General features: G+C 36.5%; 5 protein-coding genes across 5 annotated transcripts in view; 4 read left to right on the top strand and 1 right to left on the bottom strand.

Moving 5' to 3' along the window:
- Positions 1 to 17,922, bottom strand: part of LOC132204814 (probable cytochrome P450 303a1) — a 67,418-nt gene extending 49,496 nt beyond the window's left edge. Inside the window, exon 1 of the mRNA XM_059633603.1 lies at positions 17,744 to 17,922. The gene's annotated coding sequence lies outside the window, so the exon portion shown is untranslated. The remainder of the gene's footprint in view (positions 1 to 17,743) is intronic.
- LOC132204525 (uncharacterized) lies at positions 1,546 to 3,065 on the top strand. Its single transcript, XM_059633071.1, has 5 exons — positions 1,546 to 2,012; positions 2,067 to 2,282; positions 2,334 to 2,390; positions 2,516 to 2,647; positions 2,744 to 3,065. The coding sequence occupies exons 1-5, from the start codon at positions 1,590 to 1,592 to the stop codon at positions 2,846 to 2,848; spliced, it is 933 nt and encodes a 310-aa protein (XP_059489054.1). The 5' UTR covers positions 1,546 to 1,589; the 3' UTR covers positions 2,849 to 3,065.
- Positions 5,433 to 6,987, top strand: LOC132204454 (uncharacterized). Its single transcript, XM_059632966.1, has 5 exons — positions 5,433 to 5,560; positions 5,618 to 5,720; positions 5,776 to 5,904; positions 6,408 to 6,652; positions 6,711 to 6,987. Exons 1-5 carry the CDS (start codon positions 5,506 to 5,508, stop codon positions 6,902 to 6,904), a joined length of 726 nt encoding a protein of 241 aa, XP_059488949.1. The 5' UTR covers positions 5,433 to 5,505; the 3' UTR covers positions 6,905 to 6,987.
- On the top strand, positions 7,622 to 12,147 carry LOC132204811 (chitooligosaccharidolytic beta-N-acetylglucosaminidase). Its single transcript, XM_059633597.1, has 8 exons — positions 7,622 to 7,697; positions 8,329 to 8,646; positions 9,066 to 9,211; positions 9,645 to 9,991; positions 10,117 to 10,210; positions 10,540 to 10,973; positions 11,198 to 11,455; positions 11,838 to 12,147. Exons 1-8 carry the CDS (start codon positions 7,651 to 7,653, stop codon positions 12,051 to 12,053), a joined length of 1,860 nt encoding a protein of 619 aa, XP_059489580.1. The 5' UTR covers positions 7,622 to 7,650; the 3' UTR covers positions 12,054 to 12,147.
- On the top strand, positions 12,254 to 15,226 carry LOC132204813 (cytochrome P450 9e2-like). Its single transcript, XM_059633601.1, has 7 exons — positions 12,254 to 12,679; positions 12,836 to 12,993; positions 13,047 to 13,253; positions 13,571 to 13,920; positions 14,012 to 14,236; positions 14,355 to 14,606; positions 14,727 to 15,226. The coding sequence occupies exons 1-7, from the start codon at positions 12,503 to 12,505 to the stop codon at positions 14,927 to 14,929; spliced, it is 1,572 nt and encodes a 523-aa protein (XP_059489584.1). The 5' UTR covers positions 12,254 to 12,502; the 3' UTR covers positions 14,930 to 15,226.
- Positions 17,923 to 20,273: the final 2,351 nt, after the last annotated feature.

Raw genomic sequence — 20,273 nt, 5'->3', positions numbered from 1 at the left:
TGAAAATGGTTGTGAATTAGCATAAAAATTATAATAATTAGATTAATGAATATCACGTGATTTGATTTTTTAATTTTACTTTTTTATTTTTTATAATTTTTTTTTCTACCATTTGCATGAGGATGCGCCGAATTTTTTTTAAGATTCTTGAGCTCAATCTTTGCCCTCAAAAAATAATTTTTTCCTTAAAATAGTTCTCTTATTAGTCAAATTTTTCACACAAACAAAACCATCAGCAATTGCAAAGTTTTTCATTTGGTACAATGCCAAGTTGATTGGTCAATTGTCACTTGTGTTTACATTGTCATTGTTCTTTTCTTTTCTCTCTTGTAAGTATGCAGCAAACGATTGGATTGCGCTGAGTGGAACCACGTCGTACAAGCATTTATAAAAATAATTATAAGTTTAACTCAATCACGTGTGAAATAAAATTCTAATGAAATTGTATAGTTCAGAAAGAATTTAATTTCTAAGTCTGCGGGAAAAAAATAGTTTGACCTCTTAGTAAAAAGTAAAAATATCCAGACCCTCGGAATCACTCGTTATTAATAGTCGGCGAAAATATTTCTAAGGTGTATACTTTTGGCAGGGTCAACCGATCTTAACCAAATTCTAGGACCTTAAAGACCATGCCAGGAGGTTTTCAATATTCAATATTCAGTATGAAACAAGAATGTTTCGATTGGAACCTCTCGTTATTATGACGAATAGTTTTGACAAATATTTTGATCGCACATTTTAATATTCTTATAACAGACTGCGGAATTCCTTGCCACAAAATCTTAAAAATCTGTATTCCAAAAATGCTGTTAAATTTAATATAAAAAATTGTTTCTTTCGCAATTATAAAAAATGCCATGTTCTTATTGTTAATTCTTGTATAAATTCACATGGAAAAAAAATGTTTGTGGCACTCAAGTATAACGTGATTGGCTTTGCCTTGCTCACCAGTCCCATAAGCACCAGCCTATATAACTCCGCTTTTTGTTGAGAACGATTTGCTGGAGAGCCGAGAGCAAATAAAAATTGTATTTAGGTGGTCTGTGTTTTAATGTAAATATTTTTCTATTCTTTTTCTCATATTTCTATTTTCCTCGACCCAATATTGTAAATGGGGGTAAATTTTGTCTGAGTGCACTATATTATGCAATATTTAGATATTATCACGCCATAAAACAATAAAAGGGATGCAGTAATAATGATTGTAATTTTCGTGTTTTTTCCCTTCAATTTTTTTTAGTTCTACGTCGCAAATGGGGCGCGTTGCAATAAGCCATTTATATCGTGGTGACGCTTCATAAATATTATTTTTGTTGATCGAATTTATTCATTGATAATAAATTATTTTATTGCAAAAAAAGGATTACTTTTGATCAAAATTTAAGCCTGCTCAGAGCGAGGGCTGAAAAAAAGCAAAAGTAATCTACACAATACGCGCCGTGAGAATCGAACACAATCAGAGCACCCCGTCACTGGCAGGCGTTGGTGGGGCAAAGTTGAAAGTGCGTGCACGCGTGGTGCCGTATACAGCTGCCCAGCCAGCGAGTGAGAACCAGGCGACCATCAAAACAAACAAAGCCAGCAGGAAAATGGAGCGAATGCCGCCCCCGCGGAGGCGGTCGAGATTTCCTACGTGGCGGCGCCTTGGCCTGCAGACCTTCAGGGACATAGTGTCGCGCATCCCGCGCTCCGTCAGCCTCACAACCTTCAAGGCCCCCGCCGAGCCCCTCGGAGGCCCCGCCTCGACGGCCGCGTCGTCAGGTCATGACTCGCGCATCCCGCGCTCCATCAGCCTCGCGACCCTCGCGACCTGCGCGGCCACTGCCGAGCCCCTCGGAGGCCCCGCCTCGACGGCCGCGTCGTCAGGTCATGGTTCGCGCATCCCGCGCTCCGTCAGCCTCGCGACCCTCGCGACCTGCAGGGCCTCCGCCAGGGACATGTCCGCCCCCCGCACTCCACAACACGTCCAACATGACCACACTCACTGCCAAATTGCCCTTGACCTCCTCAAGGTATTTTTTTCAATTTTCTAATTTTTATAATAAATTGATTGAATTTGTTTGCAGCGAGAGAATCAAGATTTAAAGAGCGCTTTGAATAGGATAAAAAAGGAAATTCAATGCCTCCGGATGGAATTTGGCGCGCACGGCAGGCGGGTGGGACTTCAAAGATCATCAGTAGACGACCTCCTCAGGTCGCACTCCTGCGTAGACCTCTTCGAGCGCGACGCATCCGAGACCGAGTCCGAAGACTTTGATGACATTGACCGGAGTATTTCGGAAGTATTTTTTTCATCTCATATTTTCAATAGTTTAATAAAAATAAAATTTCAGTTTTGGAGCAAACGGAGCCAAGCCACGGAAGTCCCTGGAGGAAAAGAGGCCTTTTCGGTAAAATCACTTCTCTTTATTTATTTCAATTTAATTTAATTTTAAAATTTCTTGTGAATTCTGTTGTAAATTTTTAGAAAAAATCAGACCCGAATCAAAAGCTAATCAGTGGCTTCCGTTTGCAGGATCTGCCCTCGGAGGACTCGCTGGCCAAGGTGCAGGCGAGCGGCGGGGAGGGAGGCGCTGCCCACAGCTTGGTGCCACCCTTCAAACCCACCAAAATCAAGAGGGCTTATTCTGAAGACTGCATTAGCAAGGTTCGCTTTTAGTTCTTTAATAATCTAAATGTGGATGTGCTTCTAATTCTGTTTCGAGTAAACTTTACACACTCAACTTCCTCAATTTGATTTCAGCCGATTTTGAAAATGCCGGAGAACGCGTTGCACAAGTTCCTACTGAAGCGCGCAAAGAAGCGCCGCCAAGCAAAGGAAGCAGGGGCGAAAAAGAAGCAAAAATAGCAACATACTACTGCTTTAAATCACAATGATCTGCCTTGACCCTACTCGGACTTTATGTGAAAAGGCTCGCTGTTTTTGGACCATGATATTAGGGGCGAAAATAATTTCACGCTTTTCCATTACTTTGCAGAGAGGTCACAAAAAATTTTACATGAAAGTTATCATGTTTAAGTTCACTTTATATTTTTAGCAATTATACAATATATATTTATTACAATGAAAATTTGCTCTAAAATTGTTTTTAATTAACTTAATTAAACCTTAATAAATATTTACATTTTAGTTTTAGCAAGAAACATATTTTCATGCTCAACATATTTCTGAAAAGAGAGCGCATAATATGCTTGTTTCACACCAGTTAGATTTGATAAATAACGTATAAATAAAAGTCTAAGCAATTGATAAATAAGAAACAGGTAATTAAAACATATAATTAACAAATCAACAAAACATTAAATAGTAAAAGTCAGCTCGGTAAAACTAATTCATTCTCACACACTCATTCAAGTCTCTCGGCCTATTCGACAATTTCTATGCCACCAGGTAGCTGCAGCGACCGGTTGTCGACGTGATATTCGATAAAATGAGAATTATTACAAAAGAAATAAAATATAGGCCGCGGATTTAATTAATTTTTAAGTCTGTATAAATTCGAAGTAATTCATATTTGTCTCTATTTTCCTTTGAATCCGCAGATAAATAAATGGAAGTGCAAAACATTTAATCTCACACGCATTTTTGTTGTTGTTAATTTCAGAATTCAGAAGTATTAATTTTTTTAAATTAATTCCAAATGCTATGAAACGTAATTTGACAGTTTTTTTTTATGAATTTTATGAAGTAAGCCTCAGAATTCTATAGTTTTAACACTATTTATGACTCAGCTAGATTTTTATAGCCTTTAAGAGTGATATAAATAAAGCAACATCAAAAACTTTTTCAGCTTGTTTGCAATGGGAAAAATGGCTTAAACAGCTTGCCAGCGTTACGTCATAGTTTCTTCGCTGTACATTAATCCATGACAAATGAGCAAGAAAATTAAATGCGTTTTGTTTGCTGCGTTATTATTATTTTTATTCTTCTCGGTCAATACAAAAATTTCAAATTGGCAAAAAAAGAGAAGAAAGGGTTTAAAACTAGCAGATGTGTCCTAAAACGCCCGACACTAAAAGAGAGACGGCCACCGTGGTAAACCCACTGAACTGCGCGATTTGCTGAAGGGCCTATAAAACAAATATAAGTTGAAATGTAAGTCTGTGTTTTAAGGTCCATGGATAAAAAATAAAGAATCTCAAATCACGATTCGTTTGAAGAAACGAATGTGGGTTCTGTAAATCTGATCTATACGAAAGCCGGACGTTTTCGGGAAAACGTAGCTGCTTAATTATAAATATTATAAAACCAAACAACGGCATCTGTGTAAAATTAAATTTAAAATAGAATAAGCAAAATCATGTTATAAGGTAAAATGCCAATGATTAGACTTAATTTTTAGCTTTTTACGCAAGTTTGAACATGCGCAGAGTCTGCATTTATGCAGTTCATTTAATTAAATTTCAACGGCATCTGACTACTTTGACCAGTAGGGGTCTACAAGATTGGGCCTAGACAACCTCATACTCAGAATTATATATCATGTCAAATGTTTGAAAGTTGAATTTTTAAGAATAAGAAATTTTCTATTGAATTTAACAAGGATTACCATAGAAGATGTAAATTTATATTCCAATCTTTGCCTATAATTTCAAGACAGAAAGCAGCATTTTGGCAAAAATTCTAGATAGTTTGAGATTTCAAGCAAGTGGCTTCAGTTAACCTTCACAGCTGAAACAAGTCGCAAGCACGGTTCTCTCCTTTGTGCCGCCTACGCGCAGCAGAGTAAAATAATTTTAAAATACATTTTTGTTTTCATTTCCTTACCTATAAAATTTTGCTCAAATTTATATTAATTCAATTTGTCTAAATTCAATAAACTCTTTTTCTTGGAACAATGTGTTAAAAAAACAGAAGGATGGAAAAAATCGCACATCTTTTTCTTTATTTTCGAGTTGAGCTCAAGAAGAGGTTTCTCGATCTGTCATTAGCCAAGGCAGTGAGATTTAGTTGATACTGTGTGACATTTTGATTTGCACGTGCTTTAAAAATATTTTGTGTCAGCTGGGGCATTTAATAAAATTATTTAATTATTATTGTTTATTCTTCCCAATGTTCTCACAAATTGTTAAAAACGTTTTTCCCCAAGATTTTGATTTGCTACTGTTAGTATTTTGTTAATATTGAAAATTAGCGACGTACGTAACTTAACCATGAAATAATAATTGCTAAAAGTTTGAAAACACTATAATAGTTCGATAAACTTTTTGTCAGTAAGAAATTGCAAGGAAATATAGGAAAATATGAATAAAAAAATTAATTTCTGAATGATATACACTTTGGATCCAATTATTTGATTTGAAAAAAAAAATGCCTTTGATCAAATAAAATCTGAAAAATTTCATCTATTGTGGAATGCGTGAGGCGCACGGCGTTTTGTCGTCGATGCACTGACACGCGTGAACACGACTCGCATTTCGCAGCACCGAGATCAGGTGGCAGTCAGACGGCCTTTGTTTGTTAGCAGTCGAAGCCTCGATCTCGTCCGAAAACCGTCAAACAAAATGGACATCAACGAAGCCGCAAAAAACTCGACCAGCGTCAGTGGTCAATCGCAAGGTGAGGCATTGTTTTTTTTATTATTAAATTTCGTTCCACTCATTTTAATATTAACAGCTGAGCTGTTTTACATCGGAATCCCCTTGCTGGGTCTGCTTGCGGCCATTTCCATTGTGTTTGTGGTGGTCTATCTTATGCGGAAAAGGCACCAGTCAACCGGGTAATAAGCTCAAGTCAGCTAAAGTTTATTTTTTTTCTAAAAAAAATATTTTTAGAGACACTGAACTGGGACCTCTGACCGGCGGCAGTCCCGGGCCGTGCAGCCCTCTGCCTTTGGCGCCGAAACCTGCAGCAAGTTCTCAAACTCAACCATCTAAAGCTAACAATTCATCAGACGACGCCAAGTAAGTTTTGTTTATTTTTTTTTGTTACACGTAACACATGAATAGTATTTTGATAGCAAAGCAACCATTTTTTTTAAACTTCTGGACCAAAAAATTTAAAAGAGTTTCACAGAATTCCTTTTTGTGCATTTCACACGCAGCAAGTAAATCAAATCAAATGAAATTGAAATTTCTTTTATTTATTTATTTTTTTTTTAATTTAAAATAGGCCTGATAAATTTTATTATGCAATTCAATCACCTCAGGCTCAGATGATTATCAGCTCTTCACAATTTAATTTATAGTTATGACAAAGATATGTTTAAGTATTTAGTTCAAACTAAAGGTTTTTAAAAAAAAAAAACTTTTTTAATTTTTAAAAAGGGCTTATTTTCCCATGCAGAAGAGGCTTAAGTAGGCTCACACGCTTTTGTATTATTATCACGTCTGAAGTGTTGTATTGCAAATAATATAAAACGACATTACTTTTTGATTTATAGGGATTTTGATTAATTTTTTTTCAGGTCTAATGTTAAAGAAAAAGCTACCAGAGAGATTAAAAATGCCTTAATGGCCACCCAGGGGGACTCCTGTTTCAACGAGTCGTTCGACCAGGCAGACTATTTTTACGATGCCCTGGATGGACCAGATTTGTCTAAAGACATGATTGGGTACAACCTCCAAAAGAAATTTAAGGACGTGGTTTTCATGAAACAGAAGAAGGATGTTATGGTGGCTGGTGTAAGAGAAGTACTGTTGTGGTGTCGAGGTATGTATTTCTGAATTTGAAGCAGTAACTTTTTATATTAGTAATTTTTCTTTTACAGTGTGCGAAGTCCTGAAAAATTACAGCGATTTTTGTCAATTATGCAAAAATGCCAAAGTCGTGTTTGTATTGAAATGTCCCCACTTCACCAGAGTTTGTCTCTCGTGTCTATGTGACCAGCCCTCCTGCCCAAAAGATGCATGCACTTGGGATCACGAAAGCGTCAAAATCATGAAAGATCAAGCTTCCATGTAATTCAAAAAAGAAAATTTTCTATCATATCAAATTTAATTAAACTGTTCTTGCATTATAATTTAAGAATAAATAAACATGAATCATATTAATTAATGCTCGTCAATTTTTTATTATGAAAATTTATTTGAAATTAAGAAAAAAATTAGCATTGACGAATGCTGGAATTCAGCCGGCCTCAAATGACTCTCGATTCATCAGACTTCTTTTTACTAAATTATGCATCAGATTTTTCACGGATGAATAATAATTTTTATCTTCAAAGGCCAAATAATTAAAGTGAGACTATTTTCGCACAGGAAATTTTTAAATTTCTAAATTGTAGTAAGAAACTGTAAAAATTAGTTGATATTTGAGTCAATTAAAATTTATTGGTTTTTTTCACCTAATTTGACTCAAGGTGATAAAATTAGACCACCATACTCTGTATTGAAAAAAAAAATTAATGAAAAAATGAAAGAAACACATATTTCCGCCTTGATATCTATGATGAAATTTATATAGTTACTCGCTGCGTCCATGATAAATGAAGTGTGCTGGTCAAATTTGGACTTTTAATTTAAATTTTTCATTATTTAGTTATGGGAAAACTAGCTTTTATCTGCGAGCGATCCCGATTTAGACTCGTTTTAAAAAGATTAAGAAAAGCCAGTAAGCGTGGAGTGGGGCGTACAATCTTGATTGAAGAAGAAAAGCAAGCGGCTTCAGCGATCAGTCAACCTTCAGAGCTGGACGAACTCGCAGGTGCAATGCGGACGGTTCTTGCGGTTCTCCTTTGTGCCGCTTATGTAGCAGGGTAAATTATTTATTTATTTACAAAATTTTGTCATCAAATTGGGGAAATGGTTGGAGATTGAAATAAAGGCGAGTTCTTTAGTCACATCCTAATGGAATAGCAATTTTATCACGAAATTTAGAATGATTATAATAATTCCCACAATATTCTATGTTGAATTACTTGAATTTAAAAAATTGAATCTAGACTTTAATCTTAAAAATTAAACTTAATTTAACCTTAAATTTTTTTCCATGCAACATGGAAAGATCGCGGATGAAGAATTTCGGCCTTTATTTATCAATTAAAATTAAATAATTAAAATGATATAAAGTCATTTATTTAAATTTAAATTCAAACACCCATTGATCAAATTCTTGTACAGAATATTTATTTTAAATTTCATCTAGTTTATAAACAGCAATTTTGTTTTAAATATGTAAAAAACTGAAAATCAATTAATATCGATGTATTTTTTTTTAAATTCAATTAGAGAAATTGTCAACCGAGGAGACAATCATGGAATTGAAGAAAACTGGCTTTGACCTCGTAGAAAATTTATTACTGATTTTTTTTATCTGAATGAAAAAAATTCTTAACGAGGACAAAGCCCGTTTTAAATTTCATGTATATTTTTTAATATTTTTACCAGACAAGTTCATCATTGGACTTATGAGTGCGGATCAGGCAATGTCTGCGTGAAGAAGCGTCTGAGCGCGTTGCCGGAGCAGAACGAATTGCCGGAGGCGCGGAAGGCGCAGTCCCTGGCCGTCTGCAAATTGCTGTGCGACCCGTACGCCGCCCTCTGGCCGCGACCGACGTCTGCTTTGAACATCACCCAGTCCTTGGCCTTCGTCGACGCTTTGAAAATCACCCTCAAGTCGAAATCCACGACTGCTGCGGGCAAATTCGCGTCCCTTGTCACCGGACTAGAGAGCTACGTCAAGGCCGTGGTCACAGCCCAGAACAAGTACGATTCATAAATAAACATTTAAGTATAAATGATGTCATGCGAGGTGTTGGCAGAGAGTGAAGGTGAATGAAAGAATGCCAGCCAGCGTGTTAGTTGCATTTTATAATCAAAATAATATGGAATAGGACAGAATATCTTTAATTAAAATTTTATCATAGAAATATCATAGTTTAAAGTACATTTATTGGCGTGCATTTAATTCTCTTGATTCCTTAATTTTAAATATAAAAGTAGCATTTGGATTCATTCCATATTCGAATACACAAGACAATAATTTCATATTGGTTTTATTAAAATAAAATTGATGAAGATATGAGAATAATTAAAGAGATTACTTGAAAGTTTTGAATGATTTTTAAGCCGAAAGTTTTTTTGTTTTTTCCTTTAAGCAGTTTGCATGACTTTGCGAATTTCAGACCAGGCGTGCTTTTGCAAAAAGACGCGGCTCGTGCGACTGCAAAGCGATCACTCGAGATTGTGCTGAGTGTCACCGACCCCGCAGTGGTGCGCCCTGGCCTTCAGGTGGACGAGAGCTACTCGCTCAAGGTTTCCACCGGCTCAGGTGAGGCTCGAGTTTTCATCTCTTCCACTTCATCAGTAAAAAGTTTTTTCCACCCGGTCATTGCTCCTCATTTGCATATTTTTTGCCGATGCAAAAAATAAAACTAACAAGCTGTTGCCTAAATCAAAACCGGTTTGAAGTCAACGCTTTTTAAAAGCGGTTCAATGCCAAAAGAAACAAAATTAAGTAATAAACTAGTAGAGCTTTTTTAATTATTAAAATGTTCTCAAAATTGAATGTTAACAAATTATTTTTTGTAGCCATGAGGAATATTTAAATAATTTACATAAAGGGAACAAAAACACGAAATAACTTTAAAAACCATGGCTTAAATTGCCAATTAATTGTAACAAATATTATAGTTGAATAATTATTTTTCAAAGTTATAAATAAAAAAAGTCAATAAACACGCAATTAATATATATTTTTCAAGTTGAGACTGATCCGATAACGGCCGAGGTGGATTCCGCCAACTTTTTCGGTGCTCGGCACGGCGTGGAGACTTTGCTGCAGTTGGTGGTGTGGTCGGACGTGGACGGCAGCCTGGTGCTTCCGTCCGGCGTGCAGGTGAGCGACAAGCCCAAGTACGCGCACCGCGGCTTCCTGCTCGACACGGCGCGAAACTTCTTCTCCGTCGAGTCCATCAAGAGGACCATCGACGCCATGGCCCAGGTCAAGCTGAACGCCTTCCACTGGCACATCACCGACTCGCACAGCTTCCCCTTCGTCGCCAACTCGAAACCCGAACTGCACCAACTCGGCGCCTACACTCCCGAAAAGGTTCATTTTTATTCAAAAATTGAAGCATACAATTATAAAAATTCTTTTCCAAATTTAAAACAATTCCAATTCAGTATTTTCTGTTTAAAACATTTTTACGGTTAATTTTTATTATTTTTGGATAGATTTACACTCCTGAGGCGATTAGGGACGTGGTGGAGTTTGCCAGGGTACGCGGTGTGCAGGTCATTCCTGAGTTTGACGCACCAGCACACGTAGGTAAGTGAAAGCGATCGCATGGTTCTGTTATATACGAGATTAAAATTGCTGATTAAAAAAGAGAAATCGGAATTAGAAAACAATCCAATTGATTAGATAAAATTTGTTTTGTGTTTTGCTTAGAGTTCAAAAATAGAGAAAAGGGCGTGTCTGCGGATCAAATAAAAAATACACCGAGGAAAGATTTTATTTTATAAAAAAAAAAAAGATTTCTGCGAAATTTTCACATTTCTTTTCCATGATTTGGATAGAATAAATAATAATTTTTTTTTTCCAATTAAAATTGAATAATGTTTGATAAAAAGAAATAATTTATCAATTTTATTTAGGTGAAGGGTGGCAATTTGGAGACGCGGACAACCTGACCGTGTGCGTCGGTCGCGAGCCGTGGACCTCGTATTGCGTGGAGCCTCCGTGCGGCCAGCTGAACCCTTTGAAGGAAAGGGTGTACGAGGTGCTGAACGGCATCTACAAGGACATGCTGAGCGTGTTCGACAGCGAGGTGTTCCACTTTGGCGGCGACGAGGTCAACCTGAACTGCTGGAACTCGAGCGAAGCCGTGACCGACCTGATGGCCGAGCAGGGCTACGGCCGCTCCGAGGGCGAGTTCCTCCGGCTCTGGTCCGACTTCCAGCAACGCGCCCTCGACGAACTCACCAAGGCCAACAACGGCTCTCGCATCCCCGGAATCCTCTGGACGAGCCACCTGACAGAAAAGGGAAAGGTCACCAAATACCTCGACTCCGGAAATTACATCATTCAAGTAATTATTTTCCAATCTCAGAAATAGAATTTAAAAAAAAAACTTCAATTTTTAAAAATTGAAGCGATTATAAAAAAAAGATGAGAACCTACAATGGAAAAATTTTTACCATTTATTCATCACTCCTTATTTCATTGTCCTTTTAAAAAAATTTAATTTTTAAAAGATCAAAACTTTTCTTAAAATCGTCACTTTATTCTAAATCTCTCGTCGATTTGAAACAGATTTGGACAACCGGAAAGGACGAAGTGATCGCCGAACTGGTACGGTCTGGCTTCAAAGTGATTCTGTCTAATTACGACGCGCTGTACTTTGACTGCGGCTACGGCGCCTGGGTGGGCGAGGGCAACAACTGGTGCTCGCCCTACATCGGCTGGCAGAAGGTCTACGAGAATAGGCCCAGCAAAATCCTGGAGGACCTTGGCGTCGGCCAATACGGCGATTTGGTTTTGGGGGCTGAAGCCGCCCTTTGGAGTGAGCAGGTGAGTGAGCATTTGATGGGCAATTTTCATTCTTAATAAAAATCACCACATAATTGACATAATTGATCAGTCCCTGCATGGTTCATTTTCGCAATTTTTTTTTAACAGAAAGCAGGAATTCCGATATCAAAAAGATGATTTCATATTTTGTGGTGGCACTTTGTTAAAAAATTATAAATTTTCCATTTCATTTTTCCACAATTTAATTATTCCTCATTGGTGAGGCTTTAAAATTTGATTTTGAGCGATTTTTTTGAACGCCAAAATCAATTTTAATCTTACTTAAATTCCCTATTTCTGTTTGGCATTTGCAAAAAATATTTGATAATAATGCAGTCATATTTGAATATGCGGAAATAAATTATAACGATTTTTATCTCAGGTCGATGAGCAAACCCTGGACGGAAAAGTTTGGCCGCGAGCTGCCGCCATGGCCGAGCGCCTGTGGAGCGACCCTGCGGAAAACTGGCGCCAGGCGGAGATGCGGATGATCAACGTGAGGGAGCGCCTGGTGGCCAGAGGGGTGATGGCCGACGCCCTGCAGCCCGAGTGGTGCCACCAGAACGACGACAAGTGCAAATTGTATGACGTGAAATAGTCTCTTTTTTGATCATAGTTTTTTTTCCAATAAAAATGATTTACAGAATAGAAAGACTTGATTTGTGAAAAATAAACATAAATTTTACAATTCCGTTTGATATTTTTATTTTGGCGGCGGAGGAGGCTGTTTGTTGATGTTCCCCTCTCCGACACAACCCACGAGTGACCTTCAAAGCACCATTTGCGGTTTATCTTTCAGCACAATACAAAAACTAATGCGCCAGTGCTAAATTTTGCTCCACAGAGAACACACTTCTCTCTTCAAATAAGTAAAATGCACGTAGCTTTGCTTGAAATTTTTTATCTCTCCGTGGTGGCAATATCGACTGAGTGATTAGATATCGATTGATACAGCACAAACTCTTCACCATTCAAGCCTAGGGTCAGATTACGAGTTTTTATTATATACGTCGTTAGCAGAAGAGGTCATTTGCATATAAATCAAAGATGTGGGTGGAGGTCTTGAGTGCAATTGCGGGGCTCTTGGGCCTTTACGTCGCTTATGTGTGTTGGTGTCACACTTACTGGCAGAGGAAAGGGGTGCCCACCCTGAAAAATACCTTCCTGCTCGGAAGCCTTGGACCGACAATTCTCAGGCGGAAATCTCTCATAGACACTCTGCAGGTTTATAATTTCTTATTTCTGTTTTCTTAATTCATTAAATTCAAAATAAAAATTATTAATAAAAATTAACTTTAAAATTAAAATTATTTTCTGCAACAATTTTTTATACCTTTAATTTACAACGATTAGGAGAAATGATGATTTTTTCCAATTCAGGACTTGTACTTTGATGCAAAAGCGAGAAACCTAAAATGGGCTGGTTTTTATATGGGAACAGTGCCGGAGTACCTCATCACAGTCCCTGAACTTGTGCGAGAAGTGACCGTCAAGCAGTTTGACCATTTCACTGACCGACAGCCGTTCGCCCAGAGCAAGTTAGATACTTTAAAATGTTTTTTTTTTTACAAATAACAGGATTGTGCTAAAGTGTGGACGACCTGCTGGCACGGTCTTTGCTGAGCTTGAAGGGCGACGAGTGGCGCAAGATGCGGCACAATTTGAGTCCTGCCTTCACCAGCAGCAAATTGAGGGGCATGATGGACCTCATGGTCCAAATTGGAATGCAGTACTCAAAATTTATCAGTAGCAGAACTAATTCAGACGAGGCTGTAGACGTAAAAAACATTTTCAGAAGGTATAGTCAATTTAATTTCTTCTTCTCATGAATTAAAAAATTCTTTTAATAAAAATATTGTGGAACATTTTGTAAAAAAATGATTTATTAAAGATTAGAAAAGGAGCAAATATTCAATGAAATAAACACCATTCCTTTTTTTCTGATGCCAGCAAATCTAATGTCGATTAATTTAACTTCATAGTTACATATTCCTTCTCCATTTTTATAAAAAAAAAAAAAATAAATAAATAAATAAATAAAATAAAACTGACTTATTTGACTTATCAAAAAGTTATTTTGTAAAATGCATGGAATAAATATTTTCTGAATTTTAGATTTGCTGCAGACGTGATAGCAACGACGGCGTTTGGAACACCGTCCAATTCTCTGGACGAGTCCAACTCGGAGTTTTACGACAAGGGCATGACCATGATGGACTTCAAGGGAAAGCGGGGCCTCGTCGTCATGGGCTACGTTTTCGCGCCGAAACTGATGCAGTTTCTACGCATTCCCTTCCTGCCCGTCGACCTGAAGGACTTTTTTAACAAAATCATCAGCGGCAACATCAAATTCCGCGAGCAGAACAACAAGTCCAGGCCAGACATGCTCCAGCTTCTGATTGACGAGCGAAAGGCTCAGTTGCGGAAACTCAAAGAGGCCAATTTGCCAATCGAAGAAGGCTCAGGTTTTTTTACATATAAATTTCAAAAATTCAAACAAATTGGCAAAAAAAAAATCATTTTTCTTTTTAAATTAAATTTTTCATTTTTTTCTAGTTCTAACCGATTTGGACATTTCGGCGCAAGCGTTCACTTTTTTCCTGGGTGGATTTGAAACCACCTCGACATTGATGGCCATCTCGAGCATCGTCCTCGGCGCAATGCAAGAGGTGCAGGAAAAGCTGCGGGCCGAGGTGGACGACGCCTTCGCCCAACACCCGGACGGCAAACTGACCTACGAGACCATTCAGGGGCTCAAGTACATGGACATGGTCATTTCAGGTTGAAATCAAATAATATACTCGGCTTAAAATTAAAAAAAAAAAAAAATGATGAAATTACAAGTAAAAAAAAACTCAACACTTAATTTTTTAATAAATAATCGGTTGTTTTTAATTAGAGGTGCAGCGCCTGGTTCCGATTGGAGCATTTGGTGACCGCGTTTGCACCAAAGATTTGGATCTGCCTGAATTTAATTTGAAGTTCAAGAAAGGCGACATTGTCGGCATTCCCTTTTACTCCTTACAAGTGGACCCGCAGTACTTTGACGACCCGGAGGACTTCCGACCCGAAAGGTTCAGTGAAGAGAACAAGAGCAAAATTCCGCCCTTCACCTATTTGCCATTCGGCTCTGGCCCCAGAAGCTGCATAGGTTTGTCCAAATTCCATTTATTGTAATTTTTTTAAATTAAAATTAATTTTGCATGCTTATTTTTAATAATTTTTATTTTTATTTTATTTTATTTTATTTATTTATTCTCCAAAATTCTAGCTAACCGATTTGGCCTTCTGGAGGTGAAAATCGCCATAGCCTACACGGTGGCCTTTTGCACCATCGAACTCAACTCGTCCGATCAGTACCCTATTAGGTTTGACCCAAAGAAAATGGACAACTCGCCGTTCGGCGGTTTCCTCCTCAAATTGCGCCCCAGAGAAAACCCTCCTGTCGACCCAGACACTTTTAACTGCGATTGATTATTGTACAATAAAATCGTCTGAATGAAATAAATTCAATCAAAACCACGTTGGTTAATTAGAGAGGCGCCGCGACGCGCTACTTCCGACGCGACGTGTGAAATAAAAGTGTTCACACTAATTTTACTCGCCGGCTGAGCGGCGGCAGCAGAATTTCCTCAAATTTAATATACCGTCGCCGCTGCCACAGATAACCCTCAACGGCCGTCTATAAAATTTGTTTGATTAATTCCTTCTCAAAAGTTCAGACGAGATAGTATTTTTAAGTTTCCATATAAATTTGAAAATTCCAGATTTTTTATTTTATTTTTCTTGCTTTAGCTGCAAAATTAATTGGGGAAAAATTATTCAATTTCTAATTTAAAATACTTTTTCATGATTATAAACATTATAAACAATTTTGTAATCCTGGTAATAGAAAATGAAGCTGAAGCTTTTTTGGAATATTGTCTTCTCATTTACATAAGCGATTTTCGTCATTTATTTCATTTGATTTTTTTAAAGTTTTCGTTCAACAAAGTGATTTTTCACCAACGCATGTTTTGCTACTACCTTCTTCTCTGAAACTTCATCCGCAGGGTAAACAGAGTTTATAAAAATGTCTGTTAGAGCGAGGGGAGCGCTTTGATTGAATTAAAAACGACGATTCTCTCGGCGGGCGCAGCTGGCAGCCAACTCGATCGCCGACTATTTCATTGAGAGAAAGAAGACCGTGCACGCTCTGTACCAAATAGTCTGTACGAGCAGAGAGCCGTGCATCCAACGGCTAAAGAGGAAGTCACAAATCTCTCATTTATTAATTTAATGATGTGTCCACCAAGACTGAACAAATAAAATCAACACCGCGCGTAGCAGAAAAGACCATTTCCACTTGATTTTCCGTGGAATTTTCAAAATATTAATTTAATTTCTCCATAATCGTTAAAATTAACTCTGACCCAAATAAAATCAAAACAAGTTTGATTTGATCAAAACTAATACTTCATTCATAATCAGGTAAATTTTGCAAAATATGCCTAATGTTTGTTCCATTAAAACGAAATTTTTATCCTCGCCTTCTATTTTAAGAGGAATGTTCACGGATATATTTATTTATGAATAAATTCACCCTTCATAACTTCGAAAATGGTAATGATCAATTATTATGAGTTATTTTAATAATTTTCTTATGTGTATTTTTCCTCCTCATTATTATTCTGCATTGTAATTTTTGAACAGTTGGCGTTGGGGTGCCTCGAAACTATGTATAATTATTATATACGCGCGTATTAAATGTCTAGAGGCGATGGTTCGTCATTTCTTATTAGTTTCAACAAAAGTGATTATGTGTTGATCGTCAGCGTCGCCGCCGCGTCACTCGCGCGACTCATTCCATCAACAGACTTAATAGCCGTCCTGGCAAAGCGTTGCGGTTGCCGCCGAATCGATTCATTACAATTCGAATGTCTGCAGAGACGCCGAACCAAAAACGAGTCTCAACACGTCTCAAATTCAATAAAGGCGGAGATTGAGAAATGATAAGATTTAACGGTAGAAGATCATACATGTAAAAAAATATTGCTCTCAAAATTTAAAAAAACTTTCCTGCTTAAATAAATCTCTGATTCGGAACTGTTTGATTAGTCGAGTAGAGAATAAATAGAGAATATTCACTTAGGCAATTATGAGGTTTTTGTGCTCATTTCAAGTTCAGAAGATATTAAATCGTGTATAAAGTCACTTGCCGTTGTAACGATTAGTTGAATTAAAATTCTTCAGAGATGCCGCATTAAAATGAGTCTCCAACGAAATTCGTCGATAAATTGATATTTTCTTGGTTAAGGCTTTTGAATAAACTAAATATTTTTATGACGATTTGTTTTGCGGTGATTGAGTTACATAGATAGACGAGCTAGCAAAATATAATCACCCTACCTTGAGATTACAGAATACAGTCGCAGCTTTTCTGGTTCTTACCTGAAAGCAGAAATACACACAAATTATTGTCAATTACAAATCAAGCAAAAATGATAATTTTTAGATAAAACAGGCAGTTAAAATAATTTCCAGAAGATTTGAGAGAATAATTTTTCGAAATACTTTTTCGAAAAAGTTTTGAATGCAGGATGAAAAATTGCCCTTACAAAAAAAAATGAAATTTTATCGATCTCATAGTCTATTAATTGTTTTCAAAAATTGAATGCAATAACAATGTGGTGTAACAATTGGAAAAATAATCAACAATAATGAATAATAAATAAAAATAGTTTAAAAAATTCTGCCTGATTGAGAGATTAAATTGAAATTTATTATAAAATTTATAATTAAAATTAATTTTTTAATGCTAAAATTATTAAGATATAACAAAAATATTTTATTCAATAAGAGAAATTGTTGAAACTACTCTGGTTAATTAACAAAAACAGTAATAATGTTTAGTTTTAATTCCTTTAATTTAGAAGACAAAAACGAGATTACTGGGTAATTTTGGATCTACATTCAAAAACTGTGGTGCATCAGCAAAACGCCAACACAATTATTGTGTGTTTGTTTTTGTAAATCCAGCGTGTTTGTATATTTTATTCCTTTGCCACACAAGTATTATTATTTGTGCCCAGCACTAGCTGCCGGACTCTGAACTTTCACCCCTCGTGGTCAAATTATAATACACGATGTGGGTCGCTCGCTCGAGTATGCATTTAGAAAGATGTATCACAATAACAATATTTAATTTTCCCACTCGAAGGAAAATAATGATTTAATTTCGAGAGCCAAACATGAGTCGGAGGCAAACAATAAAAAGCTTGGATTTTGGACGGTGCGTTGGTCGCTGACCTGCCCAACAGTTTGGCCGTTGAGTAACTGGTGGAGAGGGGAGGCGCCAGGGTGGCCCAGGTCGCGCGGGCCAGGAAGCGTTTAAATAGCGCCTCGGCCACTGCAAGCGTCAGTCACCCTATTGTCTTCGCTTGTGCCTTTTCATTCTCTCAATCAGTGCCACAACCACACTCGCCGCGTCGTCAACAGTTCACCGTACTGCACACTGGACACTCGACACGCGCAATTGCTGCGCAGTTTCTTCTATTATTTATGTAAGTTTGGTAGCAACAATTTTCCACTGTGTTCAAATTTTACGCCAATTTCGAAAATTTAGTTGTTTTAGAAGTGATTTTATTAAAAACTTTTTAATTTAAATGATCGAAATGTACAACAATTTCTATTCACTTAGTTTTCAATCAAAATTCATGTGTAATTTTATTCACTGGCTATTTATTTCTAAATTATGCAGTAATTGAATGTTAAATTAATTAATTCATCACTGTAAATTTTTGGTGCAAATTTTCAAAACAGTTGTTTCGGTTTGTGACCGTTTCAATGGGCATGTGCTTTTGACTCTATGCTCATTTGAGCGTTCACGTCTTGAAACTCCTGTGCGACCTCTCTATTGTTTTTGCGCCGAAAATAATGTAAAATATTCCTGCGATTTCGAAGAAAGAAGAGAAGTGCCGCATGTCTTAAGTAGTAGCGCCGATGGTAAAGATTTTTTACATTTACCGTCGGTGGACTGCTTGTCACTTGTGGTTACTTAACACTCCTCCGAAAATTCCATCTGCGCTTCTTTTGCAACGTCGCCCCATTCCATCGCTGGCACCAACATGCTAGACTTTTTGCCCTCTGCCTCTCTGATATACGGAGCAGATAATACCCGCCATGTGAGGCTTAACGAACTCTCTCGTGTCATTTGAATAATCAACATAACTCATTCCGCTCTTCTATTTCTGATTAATTATTTCGCTAATTTTTCATGGTGTTTTAGTGCAATTTTTATCCATTAAATGTAATTATTTTTATTCGAGTTTATTCTTGATTGGTCTGGATTTATTAAATTTAAAATTTCAAAATTTAAAAAAAATTTCGATTCACTAAAAATATTACACATTATTTTATTCAGCACCAGTTTCTTAAAATAAAAATTAGTCGATTTTTAATATAGCCAATTTTGTAATTTCATTATAAAATGCCTACCCATTATCAATTTCAAAAACTTGTTTAAAATTTCACTCCAAATGGGGTTAGCAAAAACCTTGATAATTTTATTTTGGTTGATCTATATTATGGAAGAATTAAGAGCTGATCACTTTTCTTGTACTTGGTCTTCTTGAAAAATTAGTCTGTTAGGCAAACTTTTTTTAACAATACATTTGAAAATTTTTATAGATACAGAATTTAATTTTAATTTCTACATAATTTATTTATCTATCATGTCAAGGGCGGTAATTTTTTAAATTTATTTTCCATTTACATAACAATTAACAATTTTGGATGTAATTTTTAATTATTGTCATTTTATTTTGACTGAAGCCAATTTTGAGAAGTGGATTTTTTTTCTTTTTTTATAACTTGAAAGAATTGATTTAGATCTCATTGATAATTAATTAATTGTACTTGTGCTGTGTATAAAATATTGAGTTTTCCCCCAAAATTGGCCAAATAATTTGATAAAAAAATTTGCAGTAAATTAACATTATAATAGAGATTTTCATTCAAGTTCTGATTTTTTTTATTGTAAAATTGTGTTTATTTTTCTCCTTTGACGCGGTTCACTGCAAAGCCAAAATCTATCCGCAGTGGCTGCTGAACATTTACTTTTGTATTGCCGAGCTCGGTCAAGTGGTCTGATTGCAAAATTAGGTGCTTCTTCTCTGGCGGACAATATCATTTTAATGCGAGGGCTCGGTCGTTTTGTCGGTCGCCGGGTCTTAAATTGGAATTGAGAAAATCGCCCCTGTCCATTCAATTGATTAATTACTATTTTTTCCTTTTGTGAATCTTCTTTCTCACATTTGTACATATTTTATTGTGTGCTGCGTGCAATGAGATGGATGCCAGTGAATGCATGTATGCGGGCGGGCGGGGTGTGGCGGGCGGCCACTATTTCTTTGACTCTCTCATTGCATCCGAACACAGAGCGGCGTCACGTGCGACCGCATAACATAGGGGCATCTCGCAGAAAAAAAATATTACATAATTTATATAATATAAAATTATTGTTTGTATGAACATTCCAAAAATTTGCATTTCAAAAAGAAAAAAAAATTATAATAATAGTAACGGAAATTTAATAATACTATTATGAAATGTATATTAACAATTTGAAATGAAAATAAATGTAAAAACTTGGAATTTGAATTTATGGGTATATTTTTTTTAAGATTTGCACAAATAAATTAACAATAATTCATTTTCCATCTCTCAATTGTTTCTATAACAATAATTTTTTTGTACCGATGTGATTTCTGATTCTTCAAAGGACCGCTTTAGATTCTTGCAAGGTGGCAATGAAAATATTATCAGAAAGAAAACAGTA

This window comes from Neocloeon triangulifer, unplaced genomic scaffold (genome assembly GCF_031216515.1).
Source record: "Neocloeon triangulifer isolate White Clay Creek 2 clone unplaced genomic scaffold, ASM3121651v1 ptg000022l, whole genome shotgun sequence".
NCBI lineage: Eukaryota > Metazoa > Arthropoda > Insecta > Ephemeroptera > Baetidae > Neocloeon > Neocloeon triangulifer.
The sequence above is the reverse complement of the archived record's forward strand: the minus strand, read 5'-3'. Positions and strand labels throughout refer to the sequence as shown.

Excerpts from the sequence above, each read along its gene's own strand:
- LOC132204525 (XM_059633071.1), top strand. The coding sequence starts at position 1,590 with ATGGAGCGAATGCCGCCCCCGCGGAGGCGGTCGAGATTTCCTACGTGG. Across the intron at positions 2,283-2,333 it reads TTGACCGGAGTATTTCGGAA|TTTTGGAGCAAACGGAGCCA; the intron begins GTATTTTTTTCA and ends ATAAAATTTCAG. Across the intron at positions 2,391-2,515 it reads GAGGAAAAGAGGCCTTTTCG|GATCTGCCCTCGGAGGACTC; the intron begins GTAAAATCACTT and ends TTCCGTTTGCAG.
- LOC132204454 (XM_059632966.1), top strand. The coding sequence starts at position 5,506 with ATGGACATCAACGAAGCCGCAAAAAACTCGACCAGCGTCAGTGGTCAA. Across the intron at positions 5,561-5,617 it reads CGTCAGTGGTCAATCGCAAG|CTGAGCTGTTTTACATCGGA; the intron begins GTGAGGCATTGT and ends TAATATTAACAG. Across the intron at positions 5,905-6,407 it reads AATTCATCAGACGACGCCAA|GTCTAATGTTAAAGAAAAAG; the intron begins GTAAGTTTTGTT and ends ATTTTTTTTCAG.
- LOC132204811 (XM_059633597.1), top strand. The coding sequence starts at position 7,651 with ATGCGGACGGTTCTTGCGGTTCTCCTTTGTGCCGCTTATGTAGCAGG. Across the intron at positions 7,698-8,328 it reads TGTGCCGCTTATGTAGCAGG|ACAAGTTCATCATTGGACTT; the intron begins GTAAATTATTTA and ends TATTTTTACCAG. Across the intron at positions 10,211-10,539 it reads TGACGCACCAGCACACGTAG|GTGAAGGGTGGCAATTTGGA; the intron begins GTAAGTGAAAGC and ends AATTTTATTTAG.
- LOC132204813 (XM_059633601.1), top strand. The coding sequence starts at position 12,503 with ATGTGGGTGGAGGTCTTGAGTGCAATTGCGGGGCTCTTGGGCCTTTAC. Across the intron at positions 13,254-13,570 it reads GTAAAAAACATTTTCAGAAG|ATTTGCTGCAGACGTGATAG; the intron begins GTATAGTCAATT and ends TCTGAATTTTAG. Across the intron at positions 14,237-14,354 it reads CATGGACATGGTCATTTCAG|AGGTGCAGCGCCTGGTTCCG; the intron begins GTTGAAATCAAA and ends GTTTTTAATTAG.